General features: G+C 40.0%; 1 protein-coding gene across 8 annotated transcripts in view; it reads right to left on the bottom strand.

Annotated features, from left to right (window-relative positions):
* myo18ab (myosin XVIIIA b) overlaps positions 1–15,892 on the bottom strand; it is a 296,427-nt gene that overhangs the window by 29,110 nt on the left and 251,425 nt on the right. For all 8 annotated transcript variants that reach the window (XM_048612570.1, XM_048612572.1, XM_048612571.1 and 5 more), the window contains 3 exons: positions 12,561–12,677; positions 4,733–4,816; positions 1,254–1,391 (listed from right to left, as the gene is read on the bottom strand). In XM_048612570.1, coding sequence (XP_048468527.1) covers positions 1,254–1,391; positions 4,733–4,816; positions 12,561–12,677 — 339 coding nt within the window. The remainder of the gene's footprint in view (positions 1–1,253; positions 1,392–4,732; positions 4,817–12,560; positions 12,678–15,892) is intronic.

Raw genomic sequence — 15,892 nt, 5'->3', positions numbered from 1 at the left:
CATTCTATGGTCTTCGGAGGTAGTGGCTACAGAAATAATGGATAGAGTCATAAAGTTCATTTATGTTCCTCCACACTTTGTGCTCCAGGCTTTTCTACTACCCTTGGGATTACTTTTGTCATTTTTACTGTTAAGAGGTGCACAAAATATTTGTTCAAATTTGACAATAAAGATGCATTCTCTATCATGGTTAAATGAGCTGTAACTTGCTTTAGTCAAGAATAGGCAAAACTAATTTAACTAGACATCATGCAAACAGTTAGATTTCTCCATTTGTAGCTCCATCAACCTCCTAACTTTCATCTCAGATCAGAAGCAGAAAATTTAAATTTAGAATTAGATTTTCTGCTAAGCCCAGGCTCAGTTCCCTATCTCAAATCAAATCCCTTGCCAAAATTAATAGCCTTCACAATTAACACCATTTCTTGTTTCCCTCTAAACTTCTTCAGCTCATTGCTGAAATCCTAATCTATTTTGCCACATTCACATTCTATTTCTCTCCTTTATTTTTCATCAAATGATCCCCACCTGCACATGTTGGCTTTGACTTGGTTGAACTATTCTCACCATATATAGTCAGTGAAACAAAATTAGTAATAAAATCATTTTCCAATTGTAATTGTTTTTGAATACAATAAAACATAAGATACAGAAACATACTTGGGCCATTTGGCCCATTGAATCTGCTCTGACATTCGACCATGGCTGAAATGATTCTCAACCCGTAACCCTTGATCCCCTTACCAAACAAGAACTTATCTGGCCCTGTCTTAAATGCCCTCAATGGCTTGGCCTCCACGGTCTTTTGCACCAATGAGTTCCGCAGATTAATCACCCCTCGGCTGAAAAAATTCCTCCTCATCTTAGTTCTAAAGAAATCCGTTCACTGTGAGGCTCTGCCCTACAGTCCTAGTCTCTCCTATTAATAGAAACATCTTCTCCACCTCTACTCTATCCAGGGGTCTCAGAATACTGCAAGTTTCAATCAGATCATCCTACATCCTTCTAAACTCCATTGAGTACATTGAGAGTTGTCAATTGCAGTTAAAATGGAAATTAAACTCTGCAAACAGCATTTACCAAGGTGATGTGTTCAGTGCAATATTTAATAAGCACTGATGAGGTAGAGCATGATGTTATTTTTTGTTACTAAATGTTTCAATCTTAAAGCAAGTAGTGTGAAGGTGCTTGATTAATCAATAGGATGAAATGTAAACAAATCTCAATTAAGGTTCTGCTTTGCAAATGCATACCTCAAGACGTTTGACCTGAGTCTTCTCAAATTCCAGTTTAGTTTCAAGTTCACGAATCTTGGCTTCTTGTCTGCTCACCAGGGATTTATCTACCATGGACTGTTCTGTGAACTCCAGCTGACTCTGAAGTCCTTGTAACTGCAGTGTTTACATAGAAAGAAAAATATCGGCATGCAAAATGAGTCATATTAATTTAAATGTGAACGCAGTAACTGAGGGATAAGCAATATGAAATGTTATTTCTTTGACTAAGTAGCAAGATGAATAAAAGACATTTTTCCAGTGGATGCAATTTTAATCTTCTACAGCAATGAAGCACTGTAGTAACAGTATGTACAATGTAAAATCACAGATGCTGTCAGAACTACTGAGTTTTTCCAGCAGTTTCTGTTTGTTTGTTTCAGATCTCCAGCATCTAGTTCTTTGTTTTATATTATTGTATAATCTATAGGCTGTGTTGGAACAACTCACCATGACAACTCACAAAACTTCCCTGCCCCAAGACTTTGATCACCAAAGGACAACAAGAGCAGCTGTGAGACTATCCCTGGTTGGATCTTCCCAGCCCTGAACTACAGGGCCACTGGTGAGAAAATTGAAAAAATCTGTTGAGATGGCCAGTGAGGAGCTTCTTGACCCCATTTGCCAACCACGTGTTTAATGGCAAAATGAGATTCTCAGTAAATGGCAAGGGCCTTTTGCATGCAAGAAGATCTCATTTTTACTGAATTTCACCTCAATTATATGCAGTTTCCCATTCTCTCACTCACCAGGTAGAAACTAGCCATTAGGAAGGCCCTCCAGCTCCCTGTCCAGAAAGGGGGGTGCTAATTTTCCTTTGTCTGACATGTCCAGGAATCACGTCCAACAGCTCGGAACTGCCAGTGTTTGACCTGATGTACAAAATATAGCACTGGCACCAGGAATTCTGGGATATCCCAGCACTGGCAAGTATTTTGCCTATGGCTATTGGGAGGATACAATGATTGGGCTGCCATTGGGGAAAATGGTGAGATGAGCAAGAGAAAACCTGCTAGGTCTCACAGGGAGAAACTTTTCATGAGACTTGCCAGAAATGACACTAAATCGCTTTCTGGCAAAATTCTACCCCAAAGTCACTTCCATGTCACACACCATCCTGATTTGTACATAATCGCCATTCCTCACCATTTGTTCATTTAATGACAAGTCAGTGTCTTGGAACTCCATAATTACTACAACTCCACCATCAGTTAGAGATAGGAAATAATTGTGGCTTTGTCCAGAGGCAGCTCAGAGGAGATTCAATAGATTATTCCAGAGACGAAATGTTTGTCTTATGAAGAGATATTGAGCAGTTTGTGCCCATGCTCTCAGGAGTTTAAAATGAGATGCTATCTAACTGAGGTACATAAAATGAGAAAGGAGATCAACAAAGTAGACATAGAAAGGATGTTTATTTATGCAGCATAATCTAAAACAAAAGGTCATAATCTTAGAACAAGGATAGCAAACTTCAAACAGAGATGAGGAGAAATCACTTCTCTCAAAGGGTCATGAATCACTACACCACAGTGCGGCAGAAGCTGGGACATTGACTAAATTTGATGAGGACCTAGAAAGATTTGTAATTAATAATGGGTTAAAGGATTATGGAGAGTGGGCAAGAAAGTGGAGTGACAGAGCAGGATCGAGGAGCTGATTTTCCCACTCTGCTTCTTGCTCTTCTGTTCTTATTGCTGTGTAACTTTGTTGTTACAGCTAGAAGTGACCTTTTTCGTGACATTTTTGTGACGGATAGCAAAATCAAAAACAAAAACAAAACTACAGCAACTTAATGGGTGAAGGATTTCTTCAATAAATTCGTGCATTTAAAAAGAAACAATGACAAGTCATGCACATCAGTGTCAATGAAGAATAGCAGCTACATCTATACTGTGATCCAAAGCCAAAATTTAAAAGGGTTGGCTCCTTTTTCAGAAACAGTCTAATTTGCCAATGTCATATTTTATTGTACTGTGTCCCAATCTGAAAACTGTAAATAGATTACTTCAGTATTTTGTTCAGTTTGGGTTGCACAAAGCAACTGAGTCACAGAGAACAAGGTGTTGAGCTGGAGGAACACAGCAGGCCAGGCAGCATCAGAGAAGCAGGAAAGCGGACGTTTCAGGTCTGGACGCTTCTTCAGAAATGAGGGAGGGGGAAGGGGCTCTGAAATAAACAGAGGTGGGGCGGTGATAGGTGGTGGATAGTGGAGCGGATAGGTGGGAGAGAAGACGGACAGGTCAAGGAGGCGGGGATGAAGCTAGTAAAGGTGGGTGTCGGTAGGAAGTGGGGTTGGGGGTTGGTCAGTGAGGTGGGAGGAGCGGATAGATGGGAGAGAAGACGGACAGATCAAGGAGGCGGGGATGAGAGGGGAGGCTGGTCTTGGGATGAAGTGGGGGGGTGAGGGGGGTGGTGGGGGAGAGATTTTGAAGCTGGTAAAGTCCACATTGAGACCATTGGGCTGCAGGGCTTCCAAGGCAAAATATGAGGTGCTGTTCTTCCAGTTTCCAGGTGGCATCGTTGTGACATTGGAGGAGGCCCAAACGACAACATCTCCCAGTCGTGAACCACTTCAACTCCCCCTCCCACTCCCTGGACAACATGTCCATCCTGGGCCTCCTCCAGTGTCACAACGATGTCACCCGGAAACTGGAGGAACAGCACCTCATATTCCGCCTTGAAAGCCTACAATCCAATGGTCTGAATTTGGGCTTTACTAGCTTCAAAATCTCCCCACCCCGACCTCATCCCAAGACCAGCACCCCTCTCATCCCCGCCTCCCTGATCTGTCCTTCTTCTCTCCCAACCATCCGCTCCTCCCACCTCACTGACCAACCCCCACCCCCACTTCCTACCTACGCTCACCTTTACTAGCTTCATCCCTGCCTCCTTGACCTGTCCGTCTTCTCTCTCACCTATCCACTCCACTATCCACCTTCTATCACCGTTCCCCCTCCCCCCATTTATTTCAGAGCCCCCTTCCCCTCCCCCATTTCTGAAGAAGGGTCCAGACCCGAAACATCAGCTTCCCTGCTACTCTGATGCTGCCTGCCCTGCTGTGTTCCTCCAGCTCCACACCTTGTTATCTCAGACTCCAGCATCGGCAGTTCCTACTATCTCTAAGTCACAGAGAAGTTCAGGCCAAAACCATGATGGTAGACAATGTGAAATACAACTGTGATTTTTTAATCTTTCTTGCTGTTTTCGAGTAACAATTTTGAAGAAAAGGAAATAACGTGAATATTTAATTATTTCAAAACTGTGCTGTTTTCTCTGTTTGATAACTATTATTGCATTTTCCACTCAAAATAAACTTGAGTGAACTTTCTTTGGCACACAGTTTAACAAAATGCATGTCCAGATCTGAAGGTCACTGTAAATTACCAAGGCTATGCAGGCTATTATAGCTCTGCTTGTAAAAAAACTGTATAATGACAATAAAATGAATTACGTACCTTTTCTTGTAGTTCTTGTTTCTCTTTATTTGTTTCTTCAAGTTGTGACTGCAGTTCATTGATTTGGGCTAAGTCCCTAGATGACTAAAGGAAAGCTTTATTTCAATTTTGAACAGAACTAATTTGCAGAGGTATAGGGTAAAAATTATAGTGCAGGAAAAATTTGGACAGCTCTTCAAACAGCAGATATAGTATGATGAGCCACTTTCTGCGCTTCAAGCTTCTACAAATCCTTCTCGGATAAAAAATACCTAGTGGCTAAAAAAGATTGGCAGTGCATATTTAAAGCTACACAAGAGATGCCATAGAACCGTAGAGTAGCAAGTGCGATATCATAGAGTCAAAGAATCATACAGCATGGAAACAGACCCTTTAGTCCAACTCGTCCACGCTGACCAAGTTTTCCAAACTAAGATAGCACCATTTGTCTGCATTTAGCCCATATCCTTCTAAACCGTTCCTGTTCATTTACCTGTCCACATGTCTTTTAAATGTTGTGACTGTACCTGCATCCACTACTCCCTCTGGTAGGTCCTTCTATATGAGAACCACCCTCTGTGTGAATCCTTACTCAAGAAGGAGTCTTTGAACAGTCCTAGCAATTACAGGTCAGTTAGCTTAACATCAATGGCCGGTTAAGCTTTAGAAATAATAATCCAGAGAAAAAATTAACAGGTACTTGCAAATATTTAGCTAATCAAAGATAGTCAATACAAATTTCTAAAGATAGTACTTGTCTGACCCAAATTTAATTTTTGATGAAGTAACAGGCAACGTTGAAGAAGGGTTTATAAATATGTTGCCCGTATAGATTTTAAGAAAGTGTTTCATATAATACTACATAAAAGGCTGATTAATGAAATTAAGGTTCATGGATTAGGAGGATCACTGTCAGCTTGGATAAAACAATCAGTTTAAAGGAAAGAAATCAATGAGTTATGGAAAATTCTGACTTGTTAGACTGGACGATGGTAAACAGTGGTGGCTCTCAAGGTGCAACCATAGAGCCACTGTTTGTTTTAAATAATTATAACATACATACATATATGCTATATATGCATATTACAAATACATGACCTCTACCACTTAGAAGAATGAATGCAGAAGATACGTGGGAACACTGAACAGATTAGATGAGGTTGGCTTTTTGTGCTAGTATGTCGATAGCCTGACTGGAGATGGGCAGGGCTACACCTAATCCTAGGGGATGAAGCTGGTCAAGTGGTTGAAGTGACATTGGCTGAGCTTTTTGGGGATAATGACCATAACGCTGAGTTTCAAATTCATATGGAAAGAGATAAGGATAGTGCGGACATGTACAAACTGGGAGAAAGCCAATTTCAATAGCATTTCACAGGTTCTGGCAAACATATACTGGGCGCAGCTACTTGCAGGTGGGTTTACATTTGGAAAGTGGGAGTCTTTTAAAAGTAGCATAGCCATAGTAGAGGAACACACTGGCCCTAAAAGAGTGGAGGACAAGGGCAACAAGTCTAGGGAACCCTGGATGTCAAGGGATATTAAGAGTTTGATAAGGAAAAAAAAAACGAGGAAGCATACGTTAGGGACAGTGCATTAAAAACAGGGAAACAACTTCAGAAGTACATGGGGATGCTTTAAAAAACAATCAGGGGGGCAAACAGAGGCCATAAAATATCTTTGGCATATAGGAGTAAGGAAAACCCCCTAGACATTTTATAAGTATATAAAAAGAAAGAGGATTACTGGGGAAAGAGTGGGGCCTATTAGAGACCAAAAGGGGCAACCTGTGCATGGCGCCAAAAGTCATGGGTGAGACTTTAAATGAAGAATTTTCATCTGTATTCACAAAGGAGATAGTGATAGTGGCCAGGGATTTCAGGTGGAATGTGTTAAAATTAATAAGGAGGACTATTTAGACATTTTAGCAGGCAAAAAACCCCAGCGCCTGATAAGGTGTGTCCCTGACTACTATGGGAGGCAATGGAGGAGATTGCTGGGACTTGGCAGAGATATTTCATACTTTGCTGGCTACCGGTGAAGTGCCAGATGACTGAAGGATAGCTAATGTGTTTCTTTTGCTCAAGAAGGACAGTAGTGATAGCCAGGTAATTACAGACCACTGAGTCTGATGTCAGCAGTAGGCAAATTGTTGGAAAAAGTGTTGAGGGACAGGATTAATTAATATTTGGAAAAGCAAGAATTTATCAAGAGTAGTCAGCACAGATATGTTAGAGGGAGATTCTGTCTGACTGATTTAATTGAGATTCTAAAAAGGTGACTAAATATATTGATGAGCTAGTGCAGCTGATGTAGTTTACATTGACTTCAGTTAAGGCTTTTGACAAGGTCCAACATGGTAAGACCCCATGGGATCCAAGGCAAATTAGATCCAAAATTGTCTTGCAAGTAGGAGGCAAAGGGTGGAGGGTTGTTTTGTGATCAGTGGCATCCCACACAGACCTATGCTGTTTGATACGTACATTAATGACTTGGATGTGAATGTAGAAGATATAATTAGTAAAGTTTGCAAATTATGCAAAAATTGCTGTTGTTGTTGATAATGAAGAATGGTCTCAGGCTGTAGTCTGATATTGATCATCTGGTAAATTGGGTAGGGCAATGGCTAATGGAATTTAATTCTCATAAGTGTAAGGTGATACATTTTGGGAGGTCTACTAAAGGAATGATATATGCAATGAATGGTAGAACGCTAGGGGGTACTGAGGAGCAAAGGGACCTTGGTGTACAAGTCTCTGAAGGTGTCGGCGCATAGAAGATGCCTGTCATTATTATCTGGACCGTAGAATGTAGGAGCAGGAAAGTCTTGTTACAACTTTATAAAATATTGGTGGTTAAGCCCCAGATGGAATACTGTGCGCAGTTCTGGTTGCCACACTATCAGAAGGCCATAATTGCCTAAAAGGGGTGCACCACAATCTTGCATGGGATGAAAAGTCACAATCATAAGGAGAGACTTGATAGGCTGGGTTTATTTTCCTTGGAGCAAAGGAGGCCAAGGTAGGAATTTGATTGAGGTATTTAAAATTATGAGTAGCGTAGACAGGGTAGATCATAAGAATCTTTTCCCCATGACAAATGTGTCTAAGGCAAGAGGGCACAAATTTAAGGTAAGGAGTAAATGATTTAGAGGAGATCGAAAAAGTTTTTTTTTTCCTAGAGGGTGGTAAAAATATGGAACGTGCAGCCTGAGGGAGTAGTGGAATTAGGTACTATTGCAATAATTAAGCAGCATCTGGATGAGCACTTAAAACGCCAGGGCATAGTAGGCTATGCATCAAGTGCAGGTAAATGTGATTATTGTGGTCTGGTGTTTATTGGTTGGCATAGACATGGTAGGCAGAATGGCCTGTTTCTATGCAAGTACCCTTCCAAGCTACATCCAGACTTGGAAATATGTCGCCATTCCTTTATTGTCAGGGGATCAAAATCCTGCAACCCTCTAAAAGCTGTTGTGGGCTACCTACACCGCATGGGCTGCAGTGTTTCAAGGAAATAACTCACCACTTTCTGACAGGCAATAAAACTGGCCTAGCCAGGGATGCCCACTTTTTAAGGAATAATAAAATAAAAATATATAAAAATCGATTGCAACAGGACATAGGTAGGCTAGCAGCATGGGAAGATGAGTAACTGAAGAAATTTAGTAGAGAGAAATGTATGATAATATATTCTAGCAGAAAGAACAGGGTAAGGAATATATACTTATTGGCACAGTTCTGAAGTACATGGAGAGTTGAATGCAAATAGGTCTTTGAAGGTTGCAGAACATATTGAAAGATGTTATGTTACGCAGAACCTTTATAATGTTCTGATTAGGCACAACCAGAGTTGTGTGTACAGTCATAGTATCCATCCTTTAGAAAAATGGGAGGGCCCTTGAGTGAATGCTGAGAAAATTCACAAGAACAGTCCCAGGGGTGAGGGATTTTAACTACATTGTTAAATTAAACCAGTTATGGTTTGTCTCCTTGGAACAATAAAGATCTGACATAGGTACAGATTATTTTGATTTGATGATTTGGTTAAGGTAGACAAGGTCTAGTGGGCACATGTGTAGGATTTGGGTCAAGTGATGCACAGATGATGTGAAGAACATTAGCACACAGTAAATGATAATGACCTGAAACTTGCTGCTCATGAAAGTGGTGAAAGCAGAGATGATCACGATTTCAAAGTGAAATTGGATGGGCACTTGAAGGAAATAAACAAGCAGACTATGGAGACATAGTGGGGGAAATGGGACTGACTAATCTGCTCTACAGTGAACTGGCATAGACTCAAACAAGACAGATGACCACTCCTGTTCTGTAAATGACCAGTCATTGTCAGCTCCTATTACTAGTGTATTACAAATATCATAGAACGCATAATTAAATACATTGAAGACCATTTAAATTCTTTATTTTGGAGAGGACTTTAAATTCATTGCGCAAATTGGTTAACTATTGGGCTAAATGCATTTAACTTTTAAAAAGGAGGTTTCCAATTGTGCTCCTTTACACAACAAATTCAAAGATCAATTGTTGTAAATTTGGACACAATAACTGGAATTTTATCAGGATAAAATGTGTCTCACAAAGTGGTTGAAGAATTGGCAGAAAAACCACATCAGTACTTAAGTGACCACGAAACTGCTTTCCCTTTGTTTAAGATCTCCAGTGACAGGAGTCCTGCTCACCAAGAGCTATTCCTCATTCCACTAGCACCAGCAGGTGCTGTTAGTGACACTGCTCCCCACTCAGATCCAAGGCTGGGGACAGATCCCAGGCAAAAGGTGAGGGAAGGCAGGATAGAGTCTGCAGAGTGGGAATCATGGGGGGTGGAATGAGGGGAATCAGAAGGAAGAACAGTGAGGTGGATATCAAGGGCCATATCCCTGCACACTGAAGGATTGCTTGATGGGCTCTAATACCTAGTGATTAGTGGTGATTACTCTTTAAAGAATTAAAACAACATTTTAAACCTGAAAAACACATGAAATGCCTCAGTCAAGCAGTTAAGAAGTTATATTTACCCTAGAAGAATTAAAAATACCGTACAATGTTGGCTGTACAGTTAATATGGATTTGTGGGTACCTTCAAATGAACCTATTTAGTGATGTTATGACATACTGTTTAGAGGAGGTGAGACATGAACCTAGGCCTCCTTGCTCAGAGGTACTATAGCACTCCAATACTGATTCGTGAGCTGAACGGATTGGTGGTCTGCACAGGTGGAGACACACATCCAAGTTAGGCTATAGATACTGCACAGTCATCAAGTCAGGCTTCAGTACCAGTTCCACCAGAGCCACAACTGAAAACAGAAAAATTTAAAAAAGGAAAAGGGAGAACAATAGCTGCACTGCCACATCTCCAAACACAGTAGCCATACATACTCAATACTATAAATCCTTTACACATCGATAACATTTGCAGAAGATAGGAAACATCAGGAAGATGACTATCAAATTCCCTAGCAATGAATTGGAAGGCCGCAGATGTCCTTTCTGAATTTAAGCTTCTTGAGCAAAGAATGGAGCTTTGCTTCTTATCTATTTTGCAGCAATTATATCTAAGTAGTGAAAATAACGATTTCTACTGGAAATGAGAAATTACACAAAGTCAACGTTGCAACGAGATCATCCCAAACTATGAGACAGACTTCCGGTGCAAAATGGTGGCAGAGTAACAGGGCTGGGTGCAGATACTTGCCCAGGGCCCATCAAGCTCCCTTCAGTTTTCCTTCTTTGTTCTACTTTTGCTTCTGCTCTTTTCTTTTGCTTTATTTTCCTTGTCTTTTGGTCTTTTTTTCATTTCTATGGTGGCTTGCTTGGCAGCACAAGGGCAGCCCACCTATGGAGTGGTAGATATGGCTTCTCCCAGCAGTAGAAGGCGGCAGCAGCAGGGTCATTCTCCCAACATTCAGGGACGGCAGCAGTGGCAGCAAAGCTCCTCCAGCAATCAGGGATGGTGGTGCCAGCGGAGCCAGGGACGCTTGGTTGTGAGATGAGTGTGGGCTCAGCAGCATCAGTGAAATGGGCCCAGTGGTGAAGAGATGGCGAAAAAGTGAGGCGACTCCTACTTTGGTGGGTCCAGTGCAGGTGGTGGGGTGATGGTGGAGGTGTCCCTTGAGAGTAGGTGCTGGGATGGACTGGGTCAGAAGGACTGATATTCTGAACTTTTTACTTCTTTATTTTTCCTATTTATTCCTATGTCCTATAGTGCTGGACTATTTATTTCTTTACTTTTCTAATTTTATTTTGTTTCTTAAGAATTTGATCCTAAGCATTTGTACCTAGGTACCCTTGTATGCAAGATGGCACTGTAATATGGCTACTATAAACTTTTCACTGTAATAATTTGTGTATATGTGCCAATAAAGCTAATTCAATTCATATGAATATCCTTTACTGTCACTTGTACTCCAGTACAGTGAATAATTTTTACAATGGCTGCCTTTTAAAAGTTACAAGTTGGTAGGTAGAAATCTTACAAAGTAAATCAAGTGCTATTATATAAAAAAGGATTAAAAGGAAAGCAGTAGCATTACTTAGTGTCTAAGAATAAGGTACAAATGAGGTAGTTATAACATTGTGAAAAGGATTTACATCACACTCCAGTGAAGAATTCCAAACAGCAGCAGCTTAGCACATGGTGCCAGGCCCAAGTCCAGCAATTGTTCTGCATCGCTTCAGCCTCCAATCTGCTCCTCATTAGCACTCAGCAGCAACATGGCAAGTCATGTTGTGCCAGGATTCGCTTCACCTCGTGCCGTCCGGGACTTGGGATTCCCCTGCTGCCATCAGCCCACGCTGCCTCTCCAGGACTTGGGATTCTCCTGCTGCCGTCGGCCCACCCCTTCACTCCAGGACTCAGCCTGGCCCATGCTCACTTTGCTGCTGTCGTTCCGGAATTCGGTCAACAACTCAACCCGTTCTGCTGCCACTGTGGGACACGTCTGTGCGCTCAGTTCCTACCTGGACTTTCGTTGCTACTTGACTCCCTTGGGGGAGGGGAGGAGGGGGGGGGGGGGGGAAGAAATATTGCAAAGAGGACAAAGAGGAGAAAAAAGAAAGGAATAGCAAAAGGAACAGGCCAGCAGAGGAGCTCTGACTGAAGTCTTACTCTGCCGCCATTTTGCTAAACCAATTTAATTCAATTAAAATGCTGGAAGATCAGCTTCATGTGAAAGTGAACTTTAGAATTCTCCATCTAGAGCTAATGTCTTATAATGCAACAGCCAGAAGAATCAATTGATTAGTTCATCGTTAAGTGCCATGACATGAACAAAATTTGTCTGCTGTGCTGTCTGAGCAGATAGGTCATTGATACACTGCTAAAACATGGCATAAAACATTAACCCAGTGTTACTAGACAGCAACATCTCCAAACATTATGTAGTTACTGATACTGGCACAGTAGCTAAAGTGCAAAATGCAAACCATTACTACGCTATACAGATTCAGACTCTTAAACTTTAGTTACATAGAAACAAGAGTTGAAAATGTTTCTGCAAGTCACCTAATGTACACATATTTTCATTTAATTCATGCAATTTCATCTTGAAAAAAGGAAATCCTGCATTATTTCTGAGAAGTATGTTAACAAGCCAAGAACCAGATATCACATGGCCAGCAGACATAAGGAGTCAAGATAGCAAAGTGCTAGAGTAAGGGTGTATAAATAAGATGGGCTGTAGCTGCTCAGTTATTAGTTTGTCTATTCAGCAAATCTGTTTGAGATTTTCAAACAAATTGAACCTACACTCCTCACCAATTCAATTTGTGTGTGGCAATGTAGTGTTAAGAAAAATAACACGCAATGTGACAAGTAAATTACCAACCTGCGAAACTATAGCTTTGTGCTTCTTCATGAGTTCATTCATATCCTCCTGATCCTCCTCAAGACGGCTCTGTACCTCATTTTTCTCACGTTGTAAACGACTTAGCTGCTCTTCCAACTATAAACAGGAAACACAGACAAATTACATTCGAGCCACTGGATGATTTCACCAACCTTGCTGCATCATTTTGCAATTATGAAATGTCACATATACTGGCTGATACTGCAGTTTAAAAGTTGTACTTACTAACTCAGAACGCTCTTTCATTACTTAATGAAGGCCCCTCATTGTGGTTCACTTATTATTTATAGATTGGAGGCAGGATAGCATTTTCTTTGCTCTTATAGCAGTGCCATCAAAAATCATGTTTTTAGAAGCTGAATGAGAATAGTTCAGGCCGATTCTCCCTGTAATTTTGGCATCCATATGGGAAATAATTATTCTTCTGAATCAAACAGGAGTTTGGAAATTCAGTTTCTGAAGATTATGAATGCAAAGTCACTTGGACCAATCGAAGTTGAATGTTAAGATGACTCTATTTTAAGCAAACAGTAACATTTGCTCTTTTTTGCTTTAATGTGCCGTTACATGATTAAAACTCAATGGATTACTTCTGACATGTAATCGTTGTTATCTAGGGAAAACTGACAGCCAATTAGAACACGATAACCTCACAAACACCCACGGGATAAACAAATCAGATAATATGATTATTGTTGCTGTTGATTAAAAAAGGAAGTGGAACCATGGCAGAAAGCAATCTTTGCTGCTGTTCTAATATTACTACAGATGTTTTCCATCCTGTATAGGCAAACACATTATCTTCGAGTACCTGCCAGTCAAGACTACATGTCCAAAGCAGTAGTGAAATTTGAAACCACAAACCTCGAACTCAATGAAGCAGACGCCACTAGAAAACTGTTTTTTACCAGACTGAAGTAAAGGTTCAGAAAATGTACAATTAAACATTTATTTAACAATTGGTTTCTATTTCCCTACCTGGGATTTTGTTTTTAAATCAATGACGAGCTATTCATGCCCTTCAGGCATAATAAGTCTCATAGCTTCACTTTAATCGCAACCATCTGGGGAGACTCTCATCTGCTATTTTTGTTTCGGTTTGTCCATTCATTGCAAGCATGTGACATTCCAGGAAGATGATATTTGAGTTCTGTCCAGGTAACTGCTGATTGGAATTTAGTGACTGATAGCAACTGTTTTTTAGCCCAGCAAAGAACAACAAAGAGGCAGAAATCAGTAAATTATAAGCCAGTCAGCTTGGTGTCTATGGAGGGAAAGGGACTGGCATTGTCTTTTAAGGAGGTTACAACTAGGTACTTGGAAAAATTCAAGGTAAAGAAGTGTCAGCATGGTTTTGTGAAATGGAAATTATGTTTAACCAATTTTTTGGCATTCTTTGAAGGAGTAAAAGAGTACTTTAGGTAAAAGGGGAGCCTGTTGATATATAATACTTGATTTCCAAAAAGCATTTGACAAAGCTCAATGAAATAGACTACTGTACAAAGTAGGAAGACATAGTGTAGGCAGTAATGCAATAACAGAGATTAGTTGGTAGAAAAAAGATTGGCAGGATGTAATGAGTGGGTCCCACAACGTTCAATGCTGGGTCTCAACTTTTAACAATTTTAGATGAGGCAACCAAGGCATGGTGACTGAATTTGCAGATGACTAAAAGATAGGTAGAAAAATATATTATGAAGATGACGTGACAAAGATGCAGACCAATACAGACAAGTGAGGGGAGTTGGCAAAATCTGGCAAATGGAGTATAATGCAAGAGGATGTGAAATTGTTCATTATAACACAAGAATGAAGTGGAGTATTACTTGTATGGAGAATGAATGCAAAATTCTAGGTTGTTCAAAGGACTGAGTGACCTACTTCTGCTCCTAATTTGCACATTTGTCAAGTTTAAACAAGAAAATATAGCTTTTATAGCAATTTATGATCTCTCTTCATGTCTTGTGGACATGGCACATTTTTGCTCCTATCCTCAAATTCTTTTCTAATGAGGGTTTACAGACAATTTGCCTTAATTGTTTATACTTGCATGTTAAATCGGTGTTTGATGAACAAATACACCAAATCCCTTTGAAGTTCAACAGTTCCAAGCCTTTTACCATTTAAGAAACTTTCTATTTGTTTTTATACCAAAGCAAATAATCTCACACTTCTCCATTATTTTATCTGCCAAATTTCTTCATATTCATTTAGCCTCTCTAATTCACTTGAAACATCTTAATATCTTCCTCACAGCTCTCAACCCCACTTAGTTTTGTGTCATCTGCAAATTTGGAAAAATTACATTTAATCTTGCATTCAAATCTATGATACAAATTGTGGATATTGGATTCTAAGGTCTAATCCTTGATTTACTTCGATTGACAACCTGAAAATGACCCATTTATTCTGACTCTATTTTCAATGGGTTAACCAGGTCTCAATCCATGTCAATATATTATTTTTAATCCTGTGTTTTCTAATTTTGTTTATTAATCTCTTGCATGGAATTTTATCAAATGTTTACTGAAAATCAAAATATATCATATCCAATGGTTCCCTCTTATTTGTTAGTTACATTATCTAAACATTCCAATAGATTTGTTAAACATGATTTCTCTTTGATAAATCCATGCTTACTCTGCCTAAATCTACCATTATTTTCCAATTCTGTTGTTGCATTCTTTATTACAGACCCTTGCGTTTTCCAAACTATGGGTAAGAGGCCTAGTTTCCTGTTTTCTCCCTCCTTCCTTGAACTGTAGAGTTCCATTTGTCACTTTTCAATCTTCAGGGACCAGATATATTTCACAATTTTAGCAGGCTTTGCTACCGTGCAATGCATTACGGAATAGCTGCAAGTCAATAATTAACATAATGATAAATATTTCTGTAATTGTACAATTCTTTCCATGATATCAGGACAATTTGCGGTTTTTGCTATGCAACTTTTTTATAATGTGAATGTTGAGCTCAAGGTGAAAGACGCTATTTCTGAGAAACATGGCACATTCCATTTTGGAAATCCAGTGTCATGAACAAGGACTTCTCAGATACTTTCAAGTTCTTTGTCCTCTACTAATATGCTGAAGGGTTACCAGTTCTATATCTATGTGCAAAATTGAAATGTTCTCAGTTGTAGCTGTATACCTATTGTGGGACTCATAAGGCATCATTTAGGGGAAAAAAAATCAATTGAAGACACTTTCATACACTTTGACACTCCAGATCAGTATTGGCTTCACTTTATTCACTGTATAGCACTTTGAGACACCCACCTTACTCACCCCCTGCAAGGTCATAACTGACAA

The sequence above is a fragment of the Rhincodon typus genome, chromosome 26 (genome assembly GCF_021869965.1).
Source record: "Rhincodon typus isolate 14 chromosome 26, sRhiTyp1.1, whole genome shotgun sequence".
In the NCBI taxonomy this organism is placed as follows: domain Eukaryota; kingdom Metazoa; phylum Chordata; class Chondrichthyes; order Orectolobiformes; family Rhincodontidae; genus Rhincodon; species Rhincodon typus.
This window is presented reverse-complemented; position numbering and strand designations above follow the sequence as displayed.